The sequence below is a fragment of the Eptatretus burgeri genome, chromosome 12, assembly GCF_056783735.1.
Source record: "Eptatretus burgeri isolate ZD-2024b chromosome 12, Ebu_testis_v1, whole genome shotgun sequence".
In the NCBI taxonomy this organism is placed as follows: Eukaryota; Metazoa; Chordata; class Myxini; order Myxiniformes; family Myxinidae; genus Eptatretus; species Eptatretus burgeri.
This window is the reverse complement of record NC_140972.1, coordinates 96,080,611-96,108,503: the sequence shown is the minus strand read 5'-3', so window position 1 is coordinate 96,108,503 and position 27,893 is coordinate 96,080,611. Positions and strand designations below refer to the sequence as shown.

General features: G+C 44.3%; 1 protein-coding gene across 18 annotated transcripts in view; it reads left to right on the top strand.

Annotated features, from left to right (window-relative positions):
• The first annotated feature begins 206 nt into the window (after positions 1-206).
• Positions 207-27,893, top strand: part of LOC147016189 (peroxisome proliferator-activated receptor gamma coactivator 1-alpha-like) — a 238,036-nt gene continuing 210,349 nt past the window's right edge. For 6 of the 18 annotated variants that reach the window (XR_015050053.1, XM_085848977.1, XM_085848994.1 and 3 more), the window contains exons 1-2: positions 207-384; positions 13,897-14,027. Coding sequence is in view for 15 of the 18 variants with exons in the window: in XM_085848977.1 (XP_085705103.1) it covers positions 222-384; positions 13,897-14,027 (294 nt within the window). In the remaining 3 variants the exon portion in view is untranslated. Of the gene's footprint in view, positions 385-3,026; positions 3,046-6,671; positions 7,232-7,682; positions 7,701-7,745; positions 7,888-9,574; positions 10,034-13,896; positions 14,028-14,222; positions 14,322-27,893 lie in introns of those variants that run through there. The other 12 variants (XM_085848985.1, XM_085848982.1, XM_085848988.1 and 9 more) reach the window with 12 other exon arrangements.

The following is a 27,893-nucleotide window of genomic DNA, read 5'->3' as shown; positions in this document are numbered from 1 at the left end:
GTGTTCGATACGCGACTAATCACGAATTGATTTGGACAGTTGGGACTGATTCGAACAGAGCTGCTGAAATTCGTGCCTCTTCAGCAAGCTTCACACAGCACTGACGCACACAGTACGAAAGCAAACAAATTGTTTTGCGCACAACAGATGTCAGAAGGAGGAGGCCAACAAATCCGTGCACGAGTGTGTGTACTGCATCAAGTGGGATTTAGGTATTCCGCATGCGGACCGTGCGTGCTGAGTCATCGCGCGTTCGGCTTACACAGATATCCGTGCTGAGACTGGAAAGGACTAATCTGTACCCAAAGTCAAAGGCGTTTCGTGAACGAAACAAATTCACTCTCAGAAATCTCGTGAAGCCATCGTCGGAGAACGAATCAAAAGGTAATCTACGGGGACAGGTCGCAAGCACAGTACGGAGCTCTCTCTCTCTCTCTCTCATGGGCACATCATGGAACTCTCTCCAGCGGGCACAGCATGGAGCTCTCTCTAGCGGGCACAGCACGGAGCTCTCTCTCTCTCTCATGGGCACATCATGGAGCTCTCTCTAGCGGGCACATCACGGAGCTCTCTCTAGCGGGCATAGCACGGAGCTCTCTCTAGTGGGCACATCACGGAGCTCTCTCTAGCGGGCATAGCACGGAGCTCTCTCTAGTGGGCACAGCATGGAGCTCTCTCTCTCTCTCTCTCTCTCTCTCTCTCTCTCTCTCTCTCTCTCTCTCTCTCTCTCTCTCTCTCTCTCTCTCCCTGTCCTCTCTCTCTCTCTCTCTCTCTCTCTCTCTCTCTCTCTCTCTCTCTCTCTCTCTCTCTCTCTCTCTCTCTCTCTCTCTCTCTCTCTCATGGGCACATCATGGAACTCTCTCCAGCGGGCATAGCACGGAGCTCTCTCTAGCGGGCATAGCACGGAGCTCTCTCTAGCGGGCACATCACGGAGCTCTCTCTAGCGGGCACATCACGGAGCTCTCTCTCTCTCTCTCTCTCTCTCTCTCTCTCTCTCTCTCTCTCTCTCTCTCTCTCTCTCTCTCTCTCTCTCTCTCTCTCTCTCTGTCTCTCTCTCTCTCTCTCTCTAGCGGGCACATCACGGAGCTCTCTCCAGCGGGCACATCACGGAGCTCTCTCTCTCTCATGGGCACATCATGGAACTCTCTCCAGCGGGCATAGCACGGAGCTCTCTCTAGCGGGCACATCACGGAGCTCTCTCTAGCGGGCACATCACGGAGCTCTCTCTAGCGGGCACATCACGGAGCTCTCTCTCTCTCTCTCTCTCTCTCTCTCTCTCTCTCTCTCTCTCTCTCTCTCTCTCTCTCTCTCTCTCTCTCTCTCTCTCTCTCTAGCGGGCACATCACGGAGCTCTCTCTAGCGGGCACATCACGGAGCTCTCTCTAGCGGGCACATCACGGAGCTCTCTCTAGCGGGCACATCACGGAGCTCTCTCTAGCGGGCACATCACGGAGTTCTCTCCAAGGGCATATCACGGAGCTCTCTCTCTTCGGGGCACATCACGGAGCTCTCTCTAGCGGGCACATCACGGAGCTCTCTCTCTCTCATGGGCACATCACGGAGCTCTCTCTCTCTCTCTCTCTCTCTCTCTCTCTCTCTCTCTCTCTCTCTCTCTCTCTCTCTCTCTCTCTCTCTCTCTCTCTCTCTCTCTCTCCAGCGGGCACATCACGGAGCTCTCTCTAGCGGGCACATCACGGAGCTCTCTCTAGCGGGCACATCACGGAGCTCTCTCTAGCGGGCACATCACGGAGCTCTCTCTAGCGGGCACATCACGGAGTTCTCTCCAGGGGCATATCACGGAGCTCTCTCTCTTCGGGGCACATCACGGAGCTCTCTCTAGCGGGCACATCACGGAGCTCTCTCTCTCTCTCATGGGCACATCACGGAGCTCTCTCTAGCGGGCACATCACGGAGCTCTCTCTCTCTCATGGGCACATCATGGAACTCTCTCCAGCGGGCATAGCACAGAGCTCTCTCCAGCGGGTACATCACGGAGCTCTCTCTAGCGGGCACATCACGGAGCTCTCTCTAGCGGGCACATCACGGAGCTCTCTCTAGCGGGCACATCACGGAGCTCTCTCTAGCGGGCACATCACGGAGCTCTCTCTAGCGGGCACATCACGGAGCTCTCTCTAGCGGGCACATCACGGAGCTCTCTCTAGCGGGCACATCACGGAGCTCTCTCTAGCGGGCACATCACGGAGCTCTCTCTAGCGGGCACTTCACGGAGCTCTCTCTAGCGGGCACATCACGGAGCTCTCTCTCTCTCTTGTGGGCACATCACGGAGCTCTCTCTCTCTTGTGGGCACATCACGGAGCTCTCTCTCTCTTGTGGGCACATCACGGAGCTCTCTCTTGCGGGCACATCACGGAGCTCTCTCTTGTGGGCACATCACGGAGCTCTCTCTCTCTCTCTCTCTCTCTCTCTCTCTCTCTCTCTCTCTCTCTCTCTCTCTCTCTCTCTCTCTCTCTCTCTCTCTCTCTAGCGGGCACATCATGGAGCTCTCTCTAGCGGGCACTTCACGGAGCTCTCTCTAGCGGGCACAGCATGGAGCTCTCTCTAGCGGGCACTTCACGGAGCTCTCTCTAGCGGGCACATCATGGAGCTCTCTCTAGCGGGCACATCATGTAGTTCTCTCTCATGGGTACATCACGGAACTCTCTCTTGCGGGCACATCACGGAGCCCTTATTGCTATTTCCGCATGAGGTATCTTTCATACTCTACTCGTACATAGTTCGTTCTCTCTCTCAGCATTTGTCACTCATTGAACACTTCACGTACGACACATACTGATTAGCACAAGGTCATATTAATTCCTGTTCATGATAGTTGTGTTATTGTAGCACAGGTATGATGGGCCAAGTGGCCTTCTCCTGCATCAAACTTCCTAATTGTCTATTCTTTATTGTCTCCCCGATTCGATTTTGGTTCAGGTCCAGATCCAAATCCGGCCTATCAGTGGAGTAGAAAACGTTAGCTGTTCACCTGGCGGAGGTATGCACTCTTCCGAGTACTATTCTACAATGCTACAGGAACAACAGAGGTGTGAAATGGAAAATTTATCTCACTTATCTGCAGTCCTTCACCTGTATTTATATTCATAACAAACATCTCGCAGTGGTCAATATGGGGTGCAAAGACGGGGGTGGTGGCACGTGGTCCATGCCTCTCCAAATGTCTCACCAGCCCCGTATTCCTTCAATTAGCCCGTCCTCCACGCAGCGATCGACGGGGTTTTGTGTGTCTGTGTTTGTCTGTTCTGGCCTAACGGTTTTACTATTTGAGCTTTTGATCAAATATATATCAAAAGGTGAAAGGTCAAGGTTGCATCAAATCAGCAATTTTCATCCGATTGACTTGAAATTTGAACATGGTCTGCATATTGGGTCCCTAAATTGGTTCATCAATAAAATGCTAGAACCCGGTGTTTTGAGGTCAAAAGGTTAAAGGTCAAGGTCACAAAATTGTCAGTTTCCATCTGACTTGAAATCTGAGCAGGGTTTGCATATTGGGTCACTGATGCCTATTGCTTTTGAGGTCAAAAAGGTCAAGATCGCCTAAAATCGTGAATTGTTTATTTTTACCCGTGCCATCTGTGATGAACAGAGAGAATGTTTTCACCCCTCTCTGTTTGTCTGTTTGTTACTTGCGAAATCGAAGATTCGCAAGTACTATATATTGGTTGGTCTGGTCTGTAATTCAGTGTCTGTCTGTCTGTTTGTTTGTTTATTTATTTGTCAATCACTTGCAGGTCACAATTTTGAAAGATCTTCATGAAATTTCACCACATGGTCAAGCTCGTCATAAGCAAGAAGCCTATTGATTTTAGGGTCAAAAGGTCAACACAGGCTAAAGATCAACAACTTTGGTGTTATTTCTAATATCCTCAATTTTCATCCGATTGACTTAAAATTTGAAGAGGATTTCCATATCAGGTTACTGAATCCAACCACCAATTATTTGAGGTCAACATGGGCCAAAAGGTCAACATCGGCCTAATTTCTAAAATCATCAATTTTCATCCGATTGACTTGAAATTTGAACAGAGCTTGCATATCATGTTGCTGAATTCAACCACCAATTATTTTTGAGGTCAAATTTATTTGAGGGATTTTGAAAGTTTCGTGCTCTGCACAACGTCTTTCTTGTTTGTTTGTTTGTTTTTGTGCAGGATATCTCGGTTCGGTGTGTGACAAGGACGAATTATTGATTCGATTTTGGTGAAGATCCGAATTTGCATCTGGATACGAGAATTTTTCAAGTGATTCTTTGCTATTGAGAGATAGGGCCAAAAACGATATATAATATGATGTCTCAAAAGGTTGTGGATGGATTCGGTCGAAACTTGGACAGGTTGGAGGTGTTTGACAAGCATGAATTGATTTGATTATGGTTAACATTCGAATCCAGATTTAATAATTTTGTTTCGTGATTCTTCACCATTGAGAGATGGGGCCAAAAACGATATATCGCACGATATCCCATAAAGTTGTTGACGAGTTATGACAAAACAAGGTGGATGAGTTGGTTTAGGTGACAAGAACAAGCCGATTCGATTTTGGTTCAGGACCGGATCCAGATCGATCCGACTTATAAGTGGGATACAAAACATAAACTGTTCACCTGGCGAGGGTACACCACCTATCCGAGTGCCCTTCTAGTAACTTCTGCCACCGAAGATGAAGGAGGTTGTTTTCACTCCTTTCTGTCTGTTTGTGATTTGCAAAATCGAAGATTTTTCAAGTACCGTATATCGGTCAGTCGATTTGGTTATTCTGTCTGTCTGTCTTTATCACCTTCAGGTCACAATTCTAAACCAATCATCATGAAACTTTACCAAGTTGTCGAGGTAGCCTCAACTGAGAAGCCCATCGATTGTGAGGTCAAAGTTTAAAGGTCATCTTTCGGTCAAATCTCTAAAATCGTCATTTTTCATCCGATTGACTTTACATTTGAACAATATTTGCATATTGCGTCAATTAATTGGGAAACCGACAATTTTTGAAGTCAAAATGTCAAAGGTCAACTCAAGGTCAAACTTCTAAAATCATCCTTATGTAACTGAAAAAAAGAACATTGATTTACATCCTATTAACGTGCAAGTTCAACAGGATTTGCACAGTCAATCACTGATTTGGGAAAGCAACTATTTTTGAGGTCAAAAGGTCAAAGGTCAACTCAAGGTTAAACTTCCAAAATCATCAAATTTCCTGTGATAAATCATCAATTTTCATCCGATCAGCCTGAAGACTTGAGCAGCAATTACATAGTCCATCACTGAATTTGGAAACCAACTACTTTTGAGGTCAAAAGGTCAAAGATCAACTCAAGGTCAATCTTATAAAGTCAATTTCGATCTGAAAAATAACCAATTTTCATCTGATTAACCTGAGCTTTGATTAAGACTCAATTTTAAACTTAATTAAATGGACAATTTGATGTATCCATGGCAACCTTTGGAGAGGGGCGGTGAATTTTGAAAATATCGTGCTCTGCACGAAGTCTTCTTCTTGTTACTTGCAAAATCGAAGATTTTTCAAGTATATCGGTCAGTCGATTTTGTTATTTTGTCTGTCTGTCTGTCTGTCTGTTTATCGCCGACAGGTCACAATATCAAACCGATCTTCACGAAACTTCACCACATGGTAGAGTTTGTCATAAGGAAGAAGCCTATTGTTTTTGAGGTCAAAGGGTCAACATAGGCCAAAGGTCAACAGCTTTGGTGGTATTTCTAAAATCCTCGATTTTCATCTCATTGACTTGAAATTTGAAGAGGATTTAAATTTCAGGTCACTGAATTCAATGAGCCAATTATTTTGGAGGTCCACATGGGCCAAAAGGTCAACATAGGCCAAATTTCTGCAATTTTCAATATTCATCCGATTTACTTGAAATCTGAAGAGGAGTTGCATATTTGGTCGTTGAATTGAACCACCAATTATTTTTGAGGTTAAATTTGATGGATATTGCAAGTTTCGTGCTCTGCATGATGTCTTTTTGTTTGTTTGTTGTTTGTGTGCAGGATATCTCAAAAAGTTGTGGACGGATTCGTACGAAACTTGGTGGACGTGCTGGGTGTGTGACGAGGAATAATTGGTTCAATTTTTGGTGAAGATCCGAATCCGAATCTGGATACGAGAATTATTTAATTTTTAAAGCGATTCTTCACCATTGAGAGATAGGGCCAAAAACGATATATAGCATGATATTTCAAAAATGTATTGGGCCAGGTACGTTCTCATGGATTAGGTATTACATGGCGGAGGTGTGCGCTCTACCGAGTGCCCTTCTCGTTCCCTCTGTTTATTACTTTCCTCCTGTATTATTCTTCGTCATCTCGGACCCGACCAGGACTCCCCACGTGCTGTTCATTGTTAAACGCTTTCGTGGAAAGTACACTGGCGCCAGTTTCTTACAATTGTGATGCGAATCGTGTGGAATCCCATCATATGATGTGCAAACAACTCTTCTTGTTATCATCGTGACAGGTTCGTATGACAAGGAGAGTGTCCGAGCGTCGTGCCTCAGGTGTCGATGGAAAGCACGTGGGCTATCCGTCGACGGGGTAATTGATGTTTGTGCACGTGCATGCACGGGAGGCGGAGCCTCGCGTCGATGGGGTAATTTATATTCGTGCACGTGCATGCACGGTGGGCGGAGCCTCGCGATCCCACCGTCGCTGCTGCGGCTTCGGGTGTGAATTAGCGCGAGGAGTCTTGGTGAGGGCAAGCAGCGTGCGGTGTGCGGGCGACGCACGGAGTTTGCAGTGTGCAGAGACTGGCCGTGCATGGAGTTTACGGTGTACTCGGCCGGGACTGGTGGAGCAAAGACTTTGTGGAGGGTGGTGTGCGGACCACGCGCGGGGTTGGCGGTGTTTGGTGCGAGGACCACGCCCGAGGTTGGTGGTGTGTGGTGCGAGGACTATGCACTGAGTTGCGGGTGTCTCGTGCGAGGAGCACGCACTGAGTCGTGGTGTGTGGTGTGAGGTCTACAAACGGAGGAGCAGTGTGTGGTGGTGTTGTGGTGCGAGGAGCACGCACCGAGGTAGCGCCTGCATTCCCTGGTCTCGCGAGCCGTGGATACGTCGACCCATCCATTCCGCGAGGCTGCACCCACCTGCCAGACCCCGAGGTATCGCTTCGATCCAACGGACCACCGAGTCCCCAGTCTCCGACTGACCACCTCAAGTTTTCCATCCAGGTCATTGTTGACCCGCTCGGCTGTCCATGGTACGTGTAAAACACGTATACTTAGTTCTGTGTCCTCTCCGTCCGTGGATGTTTCTCAACACATTTAATGTATAAACTCTTCATGGGCTCATGATACATCAGACCGTGCGAGCATGTGAACGGAATCTGAGTGCTTGCGTGGTGGTTGTGTGTTGTGGAGGTTCACGTACTCCTATGAACTCCCGTGATCGGTACGGAGAGGTCTACCAGTCCGGATACCGTGCCCGGCTCAGGTTCGCCGGACGACTGTGACCGGACAGGCTGTGGGCGGGGACTCGCTGTGGGCGGGGACTCGCTGTGGGCGGGGACTCGCTGTGGGCGGGGACTCGCTGTGGGCGGGGACTCGCTGTGGGCGGGGACTCGCTGTGGGCGGGGACTCGCGGACACGTGAAAACTGTTTCGTTCTGCTGCACATCCTTAACCTACTCTGCCACTGGGTGGGGACGAACGGTCCACCCTTTTGTTTACCGTTAGTGGATCCACTCTGCGCCACCATTCAGTGTTTACCATCATTTGTATCAACTCCTTGCTTTGTCTTCTTGATTCTTTTATTCTATTCGGTCTTATTACCAGTCTGATTATTGTGTGGCGTGGGAGGACGCATGAGTGAATCGGGGACATGGCAACGGAGGGGACAATCGGCCGAAGGGGTGGAGGTTAGTGGTGGAAGCAGCTTAAACGGTACAAATCGGATGTTGGGGCTGTGCACTGGAGTATGAGAACATGTTGTGTTGGTAGTTGTGTCAAGAGAAAATGTTTGCTGAAGAAGACATTAGCCGGAAGATTAAAAAAAAAAAATAATAAAAAAGTTTCTCGTCAGATAGTTTTCAAAAAATGTCACGTGAGCAAAGTTTTTATAAAAACATTTTTTTAATCCCCAATGGACGAAGATAATTTAATTTACAAAAATAGTCATCCCGTCCTGTGTGGAGCAGTCATTTTCAACGCACGCGTTAAGTGCAATTTTGCAACTCTATAGCAATACAAGTCAAATTGGCTTTTGTTCTTAAGTCCAAATTGCTCCACCATGAGCCTTAGATGAATATATGTAAATAAAAAAAATTAATTAAAAAAGAATGTGTTTTCATCTTCTCAAAATGCTGCCCCCTCTCCACGAGATGAAGCTCCATAATCAATGTTCGTCCTTTTCTACATATATGGATTGTATAACAATACTGCACATTTTTTCCGATCGTAGTGCATGAGCTTTTTGATGCCATTGGAATGAAGTCACATTTTTGGATCTGAAAATATTTTCAAGGGAATTATATAATGACTCTCCCTTTCCTGTGCACCAGCAATTGTTCGTCTTTTTTTTTGTATACAGTCAAGACTCATGGAAGAGCTAGAATAGCGAACAGATCAAGATGCAACAGAACAACAGGAAATGCCAACAGCAGGGTCAAAGGACAAAATTGGTGGTGACGGACAAACAAGGGATGTGGGTACGGATGAGGGGTAGGGGAGAATGCATAGGGTGGGTAAGATGGATACAGAAGCAAGCTCTCAGGAAGAAAAGCTGGAATGTGTGTGTGTGTGTGTGTGTGTGTGTGTGTGTGTGTGTGTGTGTGTGTGTGTGTGTGTGTGTGTGTGTGTGTGTGTGTGTGTTTGGTCTAACAGGTGTAGAAAAGATCAAGTTCTATGTATATGCTTAATTGCTTCCCAACTTTCGTCTTGAACTGAAGTACTTGGCGTACTTTAGTTGGCATCTTTGCACATTGATAGACCAACAAAAGTGGTTCTCTGATTCTTTAATGGATGATCCTTTCCTTCCTCCTCTTTGAAAACTTTTCCCTTCTTTCTCCACTCCTCTTACATACCCCTACCCTCCTTCAACTCCAAATATTTTGATGAGTAATTATTCGTGTGAAAGTGAGGTATTTTGATATACTATTGATGTGAAGATTGGGAATTTGTTGATTCATGATTTGTGTGATGTTCGGGAATTTTTGGATGAAGGATTCGTGTGAAAGTGAGGTTTTTGATATACTATTGATGTGAAGATTGGGAATTTTTTGAATGATTGAAGTGAAGATAAGGAAATTCTTTTGATGAATGATTTATGTGAATGTCGGGAATTTTAGACTAATTGTTCATATAAAGCTCAGTAATTTTTAATGAATGATTGTTCAGGTAGGGAATTTTTTTGATTAATCATTCATGTAAAGTTGAGGGACCATTTTGAATGATATTTTTTTAACTGTATCTTATACATGGTCTTGGCTCATGAAAGAACCAGTACACAGAACAGGACACAGCGTAACGAAGGGAGCAACAGGAGAAAGAGGAAACATCACTAGCAGGGTGGAGGGAGAAAGTAGACGGAGATGGACAAACAAGGGATGCAGGTAACGATGAGGTGTAGGGGAGAACGCAAGAGGGACAAGATGTATACATAATCAAAATTTTGCGAGGAGTGGGGGTATTTAACGGGGAGAGAAAGGATGGCTTTGGATGTGGAATGACTTGAGATGGTGGTGAACAGTTGTCTTAAAGACCTGGAGGAAAGAATGAGATCCACAGGCGGGAAAAGGGAGGAATAAAAGAGTGGAGGTGAGCAATGGTTCTGGATTTAGGCTGTTTCACGAGGAGGGAGTTGCTGGTGGACCATGTGCATCCTGAAGATACTTGGGGGTTGGGAGTGAGTGGCAGAGGGCAGAGCACAGACAGGGCAAAGCACAGACAGGGCAGAGGGTGCAAGACCAGAAATGAGGCGGAAGAAGACAGAGACCCCACAGACCTGTCGGTGATGGCGAAGCGATAGGCCCATAGACTCAGCTTCATTACGCGATTGAAATAAAGGTGAGGAACTTTTTTTAAGGATTGATTTTTATTTGGAAATGGAGAATTTTGATGAACTATTCCTTTGAAAGCGAGAGTTTTAAAAATAATATTATTGTGAAGCTTTGTAATTTTTAATAAAATTTTGTATGAAAAAATGATTTTATATGATGCAAGGGAATTTTTTGATTGAAGTATCAGTGAGAAATGTTTTTCAAAGAACGATTCATATGAAGGCAGGAAACTTTTAATGAATGATTCACATGAAGATCGTGAATTTTTTGTGATGAGAATTTTATTTGAGAATGTGAGGCTGATCTTTTTTTTTTTTTTTTGAAGGATTTACTTTCATGAAGGTGGGGAATTCTTTTGATTAACCATTCGTTTGAATTTTGGGATTTTTTTTCATCAATTATTTATGTGAAGACAGCCAGTTTTTTGAAACAGTGATTCATTTGAAGATAGAGAATTTTTGATGAATGATTGTTCAGGTGGGGAATTTTTTTTGATTAATAATTTATGTAACGATGAGGAATCTTTTTTTGAATGATTGAAATGAAAGTGAGGAAAAAAATTTTTTTTTGATAGATTGATTCATATGAATGGAGGATTTTTTTTGATGAATGTTTCGTATGAAGAGGGAATTTTTTGCGATGAGAATTATTTTGAGAAAGTAAGGGTGATAATTTTTTTTGGAAGGATTGAGTTTGATGTTGGTAGGGAATTTTTGATGAATGATTAATTTTTTTTGGATGGATGGAGTTCGATGATAGGGAATTTTTGATGAATGATTGTTCAGGTCGGAATTTTTTGGACTAATCATTTATGTAAAGATGAGGGTTCTTTTTGAACAATTGAATTAGATGTGAGGAATTTTTTGAAGAATCAATTTATATGAATATAAACGATTTTTTAATGACCTATTCATGTGAAAGTGAGGGTGTGAAAATAAATTTTGTGACGCTTTGTAATTCTTTTTTTGAAGACATGATTTATGTGGAGATAGGGAATTTTTTTAATTAATGTATACGTGAGAATTTTTTTTTCGCAAGAGCGATTCATATGAGGTAGGAAATTTTTGATGAATGATTCATATGACGATGGGGGATTTTTTTTGTGATGATAATTTTTTGGAGAAAGTGATTTTTTTTTTTTTTTTGAAACCTTGATTTAGGTGAAGGTCGGAAATTTTTGATTTATTTTACCTATGAAGGAGGAGAATTTTTGATTTATTGTTCCTATGAAGGAGGAGAAGATTTTGATGAATGATCGCAAAGGTCGGGGATTTTTTTTTTGATCAATTATTTATGTGAAGATGGACAGTTTTTTGAAAGTGATTTAGATGAAGGTAGGACATTTTTGATGAATCATTCACATGAAGATTTGGAATTTTTTTGAGAAAGTAAGGGTGAGTGTTTTTTGTTTTTTTTGAAAGATTGATAAAGATGAAGGTAGAGAATTTTTGATGAAATTTTCCTATGAAGATAGGCATTTTTTAATGGATGATTGTAAAGGTCTGTGTTTTATTTTTTTTTTGATTCATCATTCATGTAAAGATGAGGAATCCTACAATTAATTTGCAATTGGTCATTAGCTTTGACATCGTTATTACGACCCCATGATATCAAAAAGCTACATATATAGAACAAGCAGTTTGAAATGGAGCACCTCACAAACTTAAATTGCGTAGATGAGGCAATAAATGTGAATTGTTGCTCCCAGCTTGCTGGCTCGATGACAGAAGACGCCATTTACATTTTTGGCCCTCCATCCCTACCCCGTTTAGAATCCTGTGTGGGTATGGGCAATTTGCTCATCTTTTTGAATGATTGAAGTGAAGGTGGGAACTTTTGAAGAATTGTTTTATGTGAAGATAGACAATTTTTTTAATGAAGTATTTGTGTGAAAGTGAGGGTCTTAAAAATAATTTTATTATGATGCTTTGTAATATTTTTGATTGAAGTATAGGTGAGAAATTTTTGAAGGATTGATTCATATGTAAAGAGGGAAATATTTTTTTCAATGAATTATTATAAAGGTGATGAATTTTTTTGATTCATGATTTGCGTGAAGGTGAATAATTTTTGATGAATTATTCCTTTGTCAATGGATTCTACAGGAAGAGTATTTGATAAGAGGATTCCAGGTTGGCTGAGCTTCTGTATTGTAATTTGGCAGCTGCTAATTAAAATGCATCTTCACCCCGGTGGGCAGGCAATGGCAAACCATCTAGTGTATATGCCAAGGTAGCATTATCTTTGAGAGAAAATGGCACTTTGGACCTGCTGTAGAGCAGATGACTCGTGATGATGTGGATGAAAATTTTGTGGCCCATCATGGCCCATCCCCAAGTCCTCCCCCTCCCCCTCCCAACCCCAAGTCCTCACCCTCCCCCTCACAACCCCAAGTCCTCCCCCTCCCCTCCCAACCCCAAGTCCTCCCCCTCCCCTCCCAACCCTAAGTTCTCACCCTCCCCTCCCAACCCCAAGTCCTCACCCTCCCCTCCCAACCCCAAGTCCTCACCCTCCCCTCCCAACCCCAAGTCCTCACCCTCCCCTCCCAACCCCAAGTCCTCACCCTCCCCTCCCAACCCCAAGTCCTCACCCTCCCCTCCCAACCCCAAGTCCTCACCCTCCCCCTCCCAACCCCAGGGCATCAATCCCCCCCTCCCCACCTTCCATGATCACCTGTCCAACTCATCCCTCGAGATATGCGAAAAAGATATGTGCCATGAACAGGTCATGGCACATCATGGTCGCCTGTCCAACTCACAATCCCGCGAGATATGCAGAAAATATATGTGAGAATAAACGACCTGAAACCAATTATCTTCTTGCCGATGCAGACACATCCTTCATTAAAAGTAAGTCACGACCTCGGACAAATTTCTTATGACATGGGTATCAGTCGTGCACGAGAGAATACCACATATCTATTTGTGCAGTGTATAAGTTAACAGTCCGCTGCCTCGTTCATCGAGGCTGATCTTCACATGGCCCGTGGCACCGATCGGCTCAAAATCTTTGAGAATAAGTCATGATGTGATGGTGAGGATTTTGACTGGTTCATATCACCGTGATGATTTTGTTGAATAAATGATCGACGTGAAGGTGAAGCTTTTCAGAGATGGTTGAATTCGTGAAGGTGAAGGTTTTGTTGGATGAATGATTGATGGAAGGAAATTAAAATATTTGATAATTGACTGATTTTTATATGGAGTTGAGCATGTGATGTGATGGATTATAATGAGTATGGATTTGAGCCTTTTGTGGAGTTGATAATGAAGTGGAGATGATGATTTTTCGAACGAATCAATGATGTGTCGGTAAGGCGTTTTGAAGGGTCAATGATTTAATGTTATGGTAAACATCTGGGATTGTTCGGTGTTATAAAAACGAGTATTTAGTGGTATCAATGAGTAATGTGGATGTAAGTAATCTTGTTTTGATGATGGAATGATCGATGTGTTGGTGAGGATTTTGTCGGCTTTATCGTGAGCAATTTGGCTGATGAGTGAGTGACGGATGGTGGTGAACAGTTTTGTTAAATGGTGACGATTGATTTGATGATTTGAAGGTATCATTCAATGATGTATCTGTGAGAAGTTCTGTTTCTTGACCTATTGATATATGTGGAGGTGAGACTGTTGAGGGATGAATGATTTATTGCAGGGGTGAGCATTTAATGTTCAGATGAATTATTGTGGAGGTGAGCAATAATGATGAAATGATAGATAATGTGTTTGTGGGATTTTATGAGATTAATGATTGACGTGGAAGTGAGGAATTTGTTTGACTGAATGATGGATGCGGGGTGTGGTGTGGATTGAGAGTGGTTGTGGGAGGAGCTCGACGTCATTGACCATCTCCGCCTCACTTGTGCAGCGTGTCACGTGACGTGCCAGAGGAGCGCTGCGCGGAGCTCGCGGGGCGATGGCTACATGCGCTTTCCTGGACGAGGACTTTTCGACCCTGGTGTTCAGTTGCCTTCGAGACGGCGGAGATTTCCAGGTAAGGTAAATCTGTCGGGATGGCTGTTCCACTTCCTCACTATTCCCATCCCTCGAGTTTAGCGACACTTTTTTTCGTCGTCCTGTCATTGCTCATCATTTGTGTTCAACGTAAATTCCCAGGAGCCCTAAAATCTTTGCAGTGGAAATGGAGGAGCCGAGCCGTAAAATGAGTCAGACTCTGTGCACTGTTCACTTCAGGGGGAGTATTCTTCATCATGATGTTGGTGTGAGCACCTTCTTCGGGCATTGTCCCAGATGTATGCAAGCCAAACTGAGCAAAGCTTGCTGGGGGTCCAGGTACGCGATGTTGCGCTGTGCAGAGTCTGGTAAAGTGTTGCAGGAATCCTGCTGGTGAGTTTCTATCATCCAGTAGCATTCCATCTGCAGGCAGAGTTCTCCAGGAGTGTGCAGAGGGGGCTCACTTATTGCGAGATGGAGGGAGAAGGGGGAGGGGCGTCTTCTGTACCTGACCAAAGAACCCGGGACTGCACACAGACTCATTGCAGCCCCCAAGACTCTGTGGTGTGTGTGTGTGTGTGTGTGTGTGTGTGTGTGTGTGTGTGTGTGTGTGTGTGTGTGTGTGTGTGTGTGTGTGTGTGTGTGTGTGTGTGTGTGTGTGTGTGAATTTTCTACTTCCTGCCCTGTATGGCAAATCATCCTGCTTCTTGAGACTCATCACCAATATTCCATTCCTGCAAATTTCTTTTCCCACACGATCAAGTGGGCTGGAGGGGGGGGGGCATTCAAACTGGAGTTTTAAACACGATGCGAGATGTGCACACAGAGTAACAACAATCCAGGATTTGTGTATGTATTAACAAGACTCCATGCTGTCTGTGAGCATGGATGTATGAGGTTCTGTGATGTGCACGAAGATGGACAAGGCTCCGGGATGTACTTAAAGATTGAGAAGGCTCTGGAATGCATGCATGAATTGATAAGGCTCCTGAATGCGAGTCCTAATTATGAGGTTCCAGGATGCGCACCTGGATTGATAATGCTCAGGTATGAGTACTTGGACTGGGGAGGCTCCGTGATGCATGTACAGATTGATAAGGTTCTGTGACATGCGCAAGTATTGACAGAGTTCTATGATGCGCATGTCCATTGAGGAACATCCGGGATGTGCATGCGAATTGAGGAGGTTCCAGAATGTGCATGCAGATTGATGGGACTCTGGGATGCACGTGTCTGTTGATGAAACTCTGGGATGTGGGCGTGGAATGATGAAGCCCAGGGATTTGCACATCTATAGACAAAGGCTACGGGATGTGTGCACGAATCAAGGAGGCTTCAGAATGCGAGTGTAAATCGATGAGGTTTCTGGATGCACGTGCAGATCAAAAGGGTTTGGGATGCATACGCTGATCGAGGCTTCTGGATGCGCGCGCAGATCAACAAAGCGATGGGATGTGTGTTCAGATAGACCAGGCTCTGAGATTCACTGGTGATTTGACAAGAGTCCAGAATATGCAGGCAGATTGACGAAGTTCCAGGATGCCCACACAGATGGCTGAAGCTCAGGGATGAGCAAATTGACGAGCATCCAGGGTGTGCATGCAAATTGATGAGGTTCCGGGATGTTTGCCCCAATTCATGACACTCTTGGATGCACGACTGGATTAACTAGACTCGGGGATGCCTGTCCGAATTAGAGCCTCCATGATGCACGCTCGGATTACCGAGGCTCAGAGATTGCGATGCGCACCCGGATTAACGAGGCTCGAGGGTCGACTCATAGGTTAACGAGGGTCCAGGATGGGATTCCTGATTAACAATGTTCAGGGATGCATTCCCTGATTGAGGAGGCTCCACGATGCCTTCCCTAATTGAGGAGGCTCCGCGATGCATGCCCTGAATGAGGAGGCTCTAGGATGCATGCCCTGAATGAGGAGGCTCCAGGATGCATGCCCTGATTAACAAGGCGACGGAATGTGTGCCCTTGATTAATGAGGCTCTTGGATGCATGCCCGGATTAACGATACCTCGGGCTGCGTGACTGGATAAAAGAAGTTCCGAGATGTGCGCCCTGATTAACTAGGCTCCAAGATGTGCGCCCTGATTAACAAGGCTCCAAGATGTGCACCACAATTCACTCGGCTGCGCAATGCATGCTCTTATCAAATAGGGTCCGAGTTGCGCACACAAATTGGTCACCGCGATCCACATCCAGATTAATGCGGGTCCGTGATTGGCGTCGAGATTAACGCGGGTCCGTGATTGGCATTGAGATGAACACGGGTCCATGATTGGCGTCGAGATGAACGCGGGTCCGTGATTGGCATTGAGATGAACACGGGTCTGTGATTGGTGTCGAGGTGAACGCGGGTCCGTGATTGGCGTCGAGATTAACGTGGGTCCGTGATTGGCATTGAGATGAACACGGGTCCATGATTGGTGTCGAGGTGAACGCGGGTCCGTGATTGGCGTCGAGATTAACGTGGGTCCGTGATTGGCATTGAGATGAACACGGGTCCATGATTGGCGGCGAGATAAACGTGGGTCCGTGATTGACATTGAGATGAATGCGGGTCCATGATTGGCGTCGAGATGAACGCGGGTCCGTGATTGGCGTCGAGATAAACGCGGGTCCGTGATTGGCGTCGAGATGAACGCGGGTCCGTGATTGGCGTCGATATGAACGCGGGTCCCTGATTGGCGTCGATATGAACGCGGGTCCGTGATTGGCGTCGAGAGGAACGCGGGTCCGTTATTGGCGTCGAGATGAACGCGGGTCCGTGATTGGCGTCGAGATGAACGCGGGTCCGTGATTGGCGTCGAGATGAACGCGGGTCCGTGATTGGCGTCGAGATGAACGCGGGTCCGTGATTGGCGTCGAGATGAACGCGGGTCCGTGATTGGCGTCGAGATGAACGCGGGTCCGTGATTGGCGTCGAGAGGAACGCGGGTCCGTGATTGGCGTCGAGATGAACGCGGGTCCGTGATTGGCGTCGATATGAACGCGGGTCCGTGATTGGCGTCGATATGAACGCGGGTCCGTGATTGGCGTCGAGAGGAACGCGGGTCCGTGATTGGCGTCGAGATGAACGCGGGTCCGTGATTGGCGTCGATATGAACGCGGGTCCGTGATTGGCGTCGAGATGAACGCGGGTCCGTGATTGGCGTCGAGATGAACGCGGGTCCGTGATTGGCGTCGAGATGAACGCGGGTCCGTGATTGGCGTCGAGATGTGCGCGGGTCCATGATTGGCATCGAGATGGGCGTGGGTCCGTGATTGGCGTCGAGATGAACATGGTGCAGGATCCATGCATTGAATGACAAGGCTCCAATATATTTTCACAAATTGACGAGTTTCTGGGACGCATCAATGGATCGATGAGGCTCTGGGATGAGTAGATTGACAAGGATTTTGGATGTGTGTGCATATCCTTCGGCAAATCAACCTGTGTTCCAGAATGATGGAGTTCGTTGTCGAAGAAATATATCTGGAAAAACTTTTCACGTGATCATTTGATGTGCGGTGAGGTTTCCGTTTGATGATTGTAATCAAGTGGTTCTGGTTGTGTAACTCCCTTGACTTTTTCAAAAAACGAGGGGGAAAAAAATCGATTTCATAAGGGTGAAGGACAGGCTGCATGTGACTCTTGGGATCCGTTTTCCTTCCATAGTTCAATTTTTGTCATATGGCTGTAGACTTTGAACATCGCTCCTGCGCCCTGTGCACTTGGGCACTAAAGCGAGTCGGAGACCAGATGGCAATGAGAGGGCCGAGCTGTCTGCAGGTGGTGTCCCTTAATGGCAGATGACTGCGAAGAGTTCCCCCTTTGGGGAACCTCTTGCACCTTTCCAATCAGTGCCAGTAGATATGCCTGGGAGGGGAATACATGGGAGAGGGAGTGCAGGGACGGTCCACAGGAGTGCTCACCAAATGTACATCAGTGTGATTATGGGCATCACCAGAGGGCGCCAAAGCGTGAAACAGCCATGAGGAGAGGAGGTAATGATGAAGTAGAGGGTAATTAGGACTCCATATGGAAGTTCCAGCTTTCTTTTATTAGCGTTTCAGATTTGACACCATAGCATAAAAAAATAAAACATGATAAGCGAGGTGTTTATATAGACACGGTGTCTCTAAGCCGTGTGCTGGACCTTTCACGATTTTTTTCCCCCCATTGGTGTTATCAAACAACTGAACGCCTCGCTGCTTGGGAAGCTTATAGGCTTTGTGGGACGCGCGGAAAACCCCGAGCTGCTGCTGCTGCTGCTGATAGCTGGTTGTGGGGTCGGGGGGAGGTGTATGGAGGGAGGGTGTTGAGATTGGGTCTCGTAAGAGAGAGAGAGAGAGAGAGACACACAGAGAGACAGAGAGAGAGACAGAGAGAGAGAGACAGAGAGAGAGACAGAGAGAGAGAGACAGAGAGACAGAGACAGAGAGACAGAGAGAGAGACAGAGACAGAGAGAGAGAGACAGAGAGAGAGAGAGAGACAGAGAGAGAGACAGAGAGAGACAGAGAGAGAGACAGAGAGAGAGACAGAGAGAGAGACAGAGAGAGAGACAGAGAGAGAGACAGAGAGAGAGACAGAGAGAGACAGAGAGAGAGACAGAGACAGAGAGAGAGAGAGACAGAGAGAGAGAGAGACAGAGAGAGAGACAGAGAGAGAGACAGACAGAGAGAGAGACAGAGAGACAGAGAGAGAGACAGAGAGAGAGAGAGACAGAGAGAGAGAGAGACAGACAGAGAGAGAGAGACAGACAGAGAGAGAGAGACAGACAGAGAGAGAGACAGACAGAGAGAGAGACACAGAGAGAGAGACACAGAGAGAGAGAGAGACAGAGAGAGAGACACAGAGAGAGAGACACAGAGAGAGAGAGAGACAGAGAGAGAGACAGAGAGAGAGACAGAGAGAGAGACAGAGAGAGAGACAGAGAGAGACATCAAGACATCAAAGTTAGGGAAGAATGGTAAGGACAAAGGTCGTTAATACCCCGAAGGTTGTACTAGTTTTGTGTTTTCATTCACCCCAGCAGCCTCAAATGCACCCCTCACCACATTCATCTCGGGAGCTGTCCGCGGCTAGATGGATAATATCCCTGACCTCGGACAAATGCGTCTGGAGAGAAGTAATTTGTGCAGCACAAGCCTCGCCTCGGAGCTCCAGGAAAGGCAACCGTGCCGTATGCCTCGGGTTATGAAGCGGTGGCGCACCTATCCGCGAATGCTTGAGGAATCGTGTCGAGCGGCCCTACCCGCGGTCCCATCAACATCTCACTGCGTTAGTTGCACCCGCGAGGCAACAACAACGACTTCCGCCTTCACCTCATAACGATCCACTAATAAATGTGTGCCATGAGATTTTAATTGGGATCCCTTTTTTGTAATCTGAGCACCCTCAGCACTCCCAACACCTCTGTCTGTGTGTGCGCAAGGGCATGAGCAGTATTATCCAAGGCTTCCTTCGTGTTGGCAACAAAATGATTGTTCTTTTTCATGTGTAGACCGAAGAGCTTCTTTTGTGTGCAGCTTCTCAATGTACATCACAAAGCGTTTGAAATTTCTCGCTGTCGCCGAACCAGCTTCCCAGGAGGTCTGTTTGTGCTCCTGGTTTGGAGGCTACTCGGACAGATAAATGGCCTCACTGAGCAACCGGAGATATCGCATGGCTCTGGGTCCAGCTACGGTTCCCGACCGGCGAACAAGCTATCAGGTGATGAATTATCGCGGCTGGGGAAGAGCTATAAAATTGCATCTAAAATCACCATCAAGGACTTGAACCAAGATGTGCAACTTTCATACAAAGTGTTGTGCATTTGATTCCAGGCCTTCAACCCTCTGGCAGAAATGATGCGGTGGGTCGGAATGTCAATCACCCTGTTGGGCACACGGACTCTTTGTGCTGAACTCCTGGATGGGCTTTTGATGGTCATTCCTTTTGAAATCATATAAATTAATCAAATTGTTCGTAAATTATCAACTTTTTCTCAGCTTTTCAAGTATTATATGAATCCTTTAAAGTGATGTGTGTTATGAATACAGTGTTGTCAACTGTTTTGTGTTTCCTGTGCTATCACTGCTTGTGGTTAATATTTTTTGTTGTTCTTTTTTCTTTGGGCCGTTGTATTTGGATGTAAACGAATGTACCATCTTGAGCTACTAGTTTTTGGACTGGGTGAGGAATGATGGGGCGGTGGAGATGGGCTTAGTGTGTTCCTGTAGCTTGATCATCGAGGATGGTGTGTGTTGGGGGACCTGTGTAATGGTCCGGGATACATGCCTCAGGAAGCTGTATCCCTGAGTTCAAATGCGTGATTTGACTCGTCTCACTGTTCTTATTATTCAAGTAAAAGTACAATGATGCCTCGTAAAGTCCATGTCCTGCTTGTAACATACGTATGGCACACCAATGGTCTCCTCCAGGGTAGGTGATGTTTTATCAACACGTATACCAACGATGCCCTGTAGGATTGTGCAGAATAACAAGTGCTTGAGATTATGGTAGAAACGTCAACGCATGGTCAATGAGGAACGATAACCACTCTTGAGAAACAAAGCCCACAAATATATCCTGCCAGTTCTGCTCCTTGTTCTGTGGTCAGTTGGCTTCTTTGGTAAACACGGTAGATGAGTTACACCACCAGCAAGAAAGACCATGGGAGAATGGAAATATTCCTCTGAAAACATTGGCACGCGATGATCTGTTGGTAGAACCTTTGTTCGAGTTGCAATATGTGAACGCCTCCTGTGGTCAGGGTGTGCAACTAACACACCAATAACTATGTGAAATAAATAACTGCTCATAAGGAACTGATAGCCAGTAAGCTGTTGGACACGAGAGCAGTTTGACATCCCGCAAGTATGATCGAAGAGATCTGGTCTTGAATCCTCATTCTGTGTGCCGTGGCAGCTGTGCCAATAGCTGGTCTGTGTGCTGACTTAATTCTTCCCAACCGATGATTCTATCCCACATGATGAAAGTATATCCCGTGTGAGTGCGTCCGCACGTCCATCGGGTGCTCCACAGCTGTCTCCCAAACAAGGAACCATAACCTTGACGTCCACCTGCACGGCCTTTTTGTGTCCCGTTATATCGTTGCAGACTGAAATCTTTTCCCATCACAACCGATTCCTCTCAACTCTCCCCACTTCTCCACGTCACCCTCAGCCCTTCCATGGTGAGAGATGAAATTCTAACACGCAAGGTCATCACTCCCACATTGGACACGCAGGGCTGTTTGATGCACCCAGGTGTGGAGCCCGCAGTGCGTGTGACTCGTGCGCACGGTCAGGGCACCGGTGGCACGGCCAAGTTCCAAGGTTTCACACACTTAGTTCATGTATATGTCCATCAGTGCTCCCGCGGGTGAAGTTCGCGTTATTTTACACGGGTGGGTTGTTCTCGCTATCATGGGCTGCATAATGACTGGACATTAAAGCATAAAGGAGAATAAGTTAGTGGTGATCCTAAGGTCACGGTTTCGAAATGGAGACCTCGCGCAATGCCAGTGGAACCTCAAGCTCCCTCGTGTACCCATGGATCATGCTTTGTCTGCCAGATTGTCCCTCTGACTAAATCGTGATCTCTCCCTCTACTTCACCCCCCTCCGCACTCCACTCTACCCCAGACAATAGATTGACTACACAGCTTAGCCTTTCCCATCGGAGCAAAAGTAACACATTGTTAATTTAGCTTTTCCATATTAATTAGGGAGGCCAGAATCTCCATTATTCAGTCTCTGATGTGTAATGATATCTCACGTCCTTACTCTCCTCTTCCTCTGCTTGTCATTGTAATTTGGTTTATATGTAATGAAACTAACTGTAAGGCATAGCGTGAGCTCCACGTAAGCTTTATCATACCATGTACACCTTTGCATCCATGACATGATGTGAATACATGACAACAACAATCTAGAAGGGATCTCAGGTGAACCCATCGGTGTGGTGGAGTGGTGGGGGGGGGGAGGAGGGGGTTGCGACTCGGTGTTTAATCAAACACAATTAGGCAGAAATTAATGAATTCTTACGATTCGTACAGTATCAGCAAAGTATTCGAAATCCATCTGGGAAACTTCGTCAAAATTATTTCACGTTGAATGCATGTTAAACGCAGTGTCAGCTCGTGCTGTGACGTATCTTGTGATGGCATCGGAAGCCAGGGAGCTGGGAAGAGTTTCTGGTTTCATTGGGATTCCGACGGATTAAGTGGACCCTGCTCACGGGTCAATTAGTGGGCCCTATTCACGGGTCGATTAGTCGGCTCTGCTCACATACTCAATAATAAGTTGATTGGATTTGTTGACGGTCTTGAGCACGATGATGTTCATAGTTCAGGTGTCATGCTCACATTATCAATACCAAGCTACTGATCAGGTACTCCCTCATGGAAAAGTGTTTATTGCCAAGACTGGACGTGTGGACTTGTCGTTTTGAAGTTGCAGTTTCTACTTGCTCTTTGTTGTTTTCAATCATTCCTTGAGGCTGATGTTGCGAATGCGGAACGTGTAAGCAAGGCGTATGGTTCGTTTTCAATGCTGATGGATAAATGATTGATTGTTCTACCTTGGGAGCATGGAGTTTAAGTGGTGCATAATGAAACAATAGAACGGTGTTTGGACAATCACATAATCAACTCCAGCGACATAATGAAAGGGGGGAAAAAATCATTCAAATGGAAGAGCTTCACAGATCTGTTCAGGCTCAGATTGAATTTGCAACCCAGGAAGTGGTGGCATGCTGCCATCTGCAGGACTATGAGTGAATAAACACTCAGACACTGTGAGTGGATTCCTCAAGCCAAGTAGGACAAACAATTGAATGGCCTTAAAAATCCAGATGGGCCTCATGGATGACTACAAAAGGGTTGAGGTTGAGGGTTACGAACTTTTAAAGTAAACTCCCCTATCCCCATCTCCGTCCTCCCCCCCCCCCATTTTTTTTTGTTGTTGTTGGAGTTGAGTACGTTGGAGCGAGTGCATGTGTGAGCATTTACCCACCTTTTTCTCACAAGCTTACGGGAGGTTAATATTTTTTATATCTCTTCTTGAATTATTCCTGGATTCTTGGACACTAAATTATAACCCTGTTCTTGAATTATTCCTGGATTCCTCGACAATAAATTATAACCCTCTTCTTAAATTATTCCTGTATTCCTGGACACTAAATAATAACCCTGTTCCTGAATTATTCCTGGATTCCTGTACACTAAATTAGAACCCTGTTCCTGAATTATACTGAGACACAAAATTATATCGACACTAAATTGCTTCCATGTTCTTCAATTATTCATGGACACTAAATTATTACCCTGTTCTAGAATTATTCCTGGATTCCTGGCCACTAAATTATAGCCCTGTTCTTGAATTATTCCTGGATTCCAGGACTCTAAATTATAAACCGGTTCCTGAATTATTCCTGGATTCCTGAACTCTAAATTACAACCCTGTTCCAGAATTATTCCTGAATTCCTGGACTCTAAATTATAACCCTGTTCTTGAATTATTCCTGGACTCTGAGACAATAAATTATAACCCTGTTCCTGAATTATTCCTGCATTCCTGGACACTAAATTATAACCCAGTTCCTGAATTATTCCTGGATTCCTGGACTCAAAATTACAAATGGGTTCCTGAATTATTCCTGGATTCCTGGAATCCAAATTATAACCATGTTTCTGAATGATTCCTGGGCACTAAATTATAACCCCGTTCCTGAAGTACACTAAGACACTAAATTATATTCCTGTTCTTGAATTATTCCTGGATTCCTGGGCACTAAATTATAACCCTGTTCTTGAATTATTCCTCGACAATAAATTATAACCCTGTTCTGGAATTATTCCTAGATTCCTGGACACTAAATTATAACCCAGTTCCGGAACTATTCCTGGATTCCTGGCCACTAAATTATAACCTTGTTCCTGAATTATTTCTGGATTTCTTGACAAACTATAACCCTGTTCTTGAATTATTCCTGGATTCCTCGACAATAAATCATAACCCTGTTCCTGAATTATTCCTGGATTTCTGGCCACTAAATTATAACCTTGTTCCTGAACTATTCCTGGATTCCTGGCCACAATTATAACCCTGTTCTTGAATTATTCCTGGATTCCGGGACTCTAAATTATAAACGGTTTCCTAATATCATTCCTGGATTCCTGGACTCTAAATTATAACCCTGTTCCTGAATTATTCCTGGATTCCTGGACACTAAATTATAACCCAGTTCCTGAACTATTCCTGGATTCCTGGCCACTAAATTATAACCCTGTTCCTGAATTATTTCTGGATTTCTTGACAAATTATAACCCTGTTCTTGAATTATTCCTGGATTCCTCGACAATAAATTATAACCCTCTTCTTAAATTATTCCTGTATTCCTGGACACTAAATAATAACCCTGTTCCTGAATTATTCCTGGATTCCTGTACACTAAATTAGAACCCTGTTCCTGAATTATACTGACACAAAATTATATCGACACTAAATTGCTTCCATGTTCTTCAATTATTCATGGACACTAAATTATTACCCTGTTCTTGAATTATTCCTGGATTCCTGGCCACTAAATTATAGCCCTGTTCTTGAATTATTCCTGGATTCCAGGACTCTAAATTATAAACCGGTTCCTGAATTATTCCTGGATTCCTGAACTCTAAATTACAACCCTGTTCCAGAATTATTCCTGGATTCCTGGACTCTAAATTATAACCCTGTTCTTGAATTATTCCTGAATTCCTGGACTCTAAATTATAACCCTGTTCTTGAATTATTCCTGGACTCTGAGACAAATTATAACCCTGTTCCTGAATTATTCCTGCATTCCTGGACACTAAATTATAACCCAGTTCCTGAATTATTCCTGGATTCCTGGACTCAAAATTACAAATGGGTTCCTGAATTATTCCTGGATTCCTGGAATCAAATTATAACCCTGTTCCTGAATTATTCCTGGATTCCTGGACACTAAATTATAACCCAGTTCCTGAACTATTCCTGGATTCCTGGGCACTAAATTATAACCCTGTTCCTGAATTATTTCTGGATTTCTTGACAAATTATAACCCTGTTCTTGAATTATTCCTGGATTCCTCGACAATAAATTATAACCCTGTTACTGAATTATTCCTGGTTTTCTGGACATTAAATTATAACCCAGTTCCTGAACTATTCCTGGATTCCTGGCCACTAAATTATATCCCTGTTCTTGAATTATTTCTGGATTCTGGGAGTCTAAATTATAAACTGGGTTCCTGAATTATTCCTGGAATCCTGGTCTCTAAATTATAACCCTGTTCTTGAATTATTCCTGTATTCCGAGACAATAAATTATAACCCTGTTCCTGAATTATTTCAGGACATAAAATTATAACCCTATTCTTGAATTATATCTGGATTCCAAGATAATAAATAATAACCCTGTTCCTGACTGATTCCTGGGCACTAAATTATAACTCCATTCCTGAAGTACACTGAGAAACTAAATTATATCCCTGTTCTTGAATTATTCCTGGATTCCTGGGCACTAAATTATAAATCTGTTCCTGAATTATTGCTGGATTCCTGGACAATAAATTATAACCCTGTTCTTGCGTGATTCCTGGACAATAAATTATAACCCTGTTCTTGAATTATTCCTGGATTCCTCGACAATAAATTATAACCCTGTTCCTGAAGTATTCCTGGATTCCTGGACACTAAATTACAACCCCGTTCCTGAAGTACTAAGACAGTAAATTATATCCCTGTTCTTGAATTATTCCTGGATTCCTGTACACCAAAGCGTGATCCTGTTCCTGACTTATTCCTGGATCTCTGGACAATACCGTATAACCCTTGCCCTGAATTATTCCTGGATCTCTGGACAATACCGTATAACCCTTGCCCTGAATTATTCCTGGATTCCTGGACACTAAATTATAACCCAGTTCATGAACTATTCCTGGATTCCTGGCCACTAAATTATAACCCTGTTCCTGAATTATTGCTGGATTCCTGGACTCTAAATTATAAACCGGTTCCTGAATTATTCCTGGATTCCTGAACTCTAAATTACAACCCTGTTCCAGAATTATTCCTGGATTCCTGGACTCTAAATTATAACCCTGTTCTTGAATTATTCCTGAATTCCTGGACTCTAAATTATAACCCTGTTCTTGAATTATTCCTGGACTCTGAGACAATAAATTATAACCCTGTTCCTGAATTATTCCTGCATTCCTGGACACTAAATTATAACCCAGTTCCTGAATTATTCCTGGATTCCTGGACTCAAAATTACAAATGGGTTCCTGAATTATTCCTGGATTCCTGGAATCCAAATTATAACCATGTTTCTGAATGATTCCTGGGCACTAAATTATAACCCCGTTCCTGAAGTACACTAAGACACTAAATTATATTCCTGTTCTTGAATTATTCCTGGATTCCTGGGCACTAAATTATAACCCTGTTCTTGAATTATTCCTCGACAATAAATTATAACCCTGTTCTGGAATTATTCCTAGATTCCTGGACACTAAATTATAACCCAGTTCCGGAACTATTCCTGGATTCCTGGCCACTAAATTATAACCTTGTTCCTGAATTATTTCTGGATTTCTTGACAAACTATAACCCTGTTCTTGAATTATTCCTGGATTCCTCGACAATAAATCATAACCCTGTTCCTGAATTATTCCTGGATTTCTGGCCACTAAATTATAACCTTGTTCCTGAACTATTCCTGGATTCCTGGCCACAATTATAACCCTGTTCTTGAATTATTCCTGGATTCCGGGACTCTAAATTATAAACGGTTTCCTAATATCATTCCTGGATTCCTGGACTCTAAATTATAACCCTGTTCCTGAATTATTCCTGGATTCCTGGACACTAAATTATAACCCAGTTCCTGAACTATTCCTGGATTCCTGGCCACTAAATTATAACCCTGTTCCTGAATTATTTCTGGATTTCTTGACAAATTATAACCCTGTTCTTGAATTATTCCTGGATTCCTCGACAATAAATTATAACCCTCTTCTTAAATTATTCCTGTATTCCTGGACACTAAATAATAACCCTGTTCCTGAATTATTCCTGGATTCCTGTACACTAAATTAGAACCCTGTTCCTGAATTATACTGAGACACAAAATTATATCGACACTAAATTGCTTCCATGTTCTTCAATTATTCATGGACACTAAATTATTACCCTGTTCTTGAATTATTCCTGGATTCCTGGCCACTAAATTATAGCCCTGTTCTTGAATTATTCCTGGATTCCAGGACTCTAAATTATAAACTGGTTCCTGAATTATTCCTGGATTCCTGAACTCTAAATTACAACCCTGTTCCAGAATTATTCCTGGATTCCTGGACTCTAAATTATAACCCTGTTCTTGAATTATTCCTGAATTCCTGGACTCTAAATTATAACCCTGTTCTTGAATTATTCCTGGACTCTGAGACAAATTATAACCCTGTTCCTGAATTATTCCTGCATTCCTGGACACTAAATTATAACCCAGTTCCTGAATTATTCCTGGATTCCTGGACTCAAAATTACAAATGGGTTCCTGAATTATTCCTGGATTCCTGGAATCCAAATTATAACCCTGTTCCTGAATTATTCCTGGATTCCTGGACACTAAATTATAACCCAGTTCCTGAACTATTCCTGGATTCCTGGGCACTAAATTATAACCCTGTTCCTGAATTATTTCTGGATTTCTTGACAAATTATAACCCTGTTCTTGAATTATTCCTGGATTCCTCGACAATAAATTATAACCCTGTTACTGAATTATTCCTGGTTTTCTGGACATTAAATTATAACCCAGTTCCTGAACTATTCCTGGATTCCTGGCCACTAAATTATATCCCTGTTCTTGAATTATTTCTGGATTCTGGGAGTCTAAATTATAA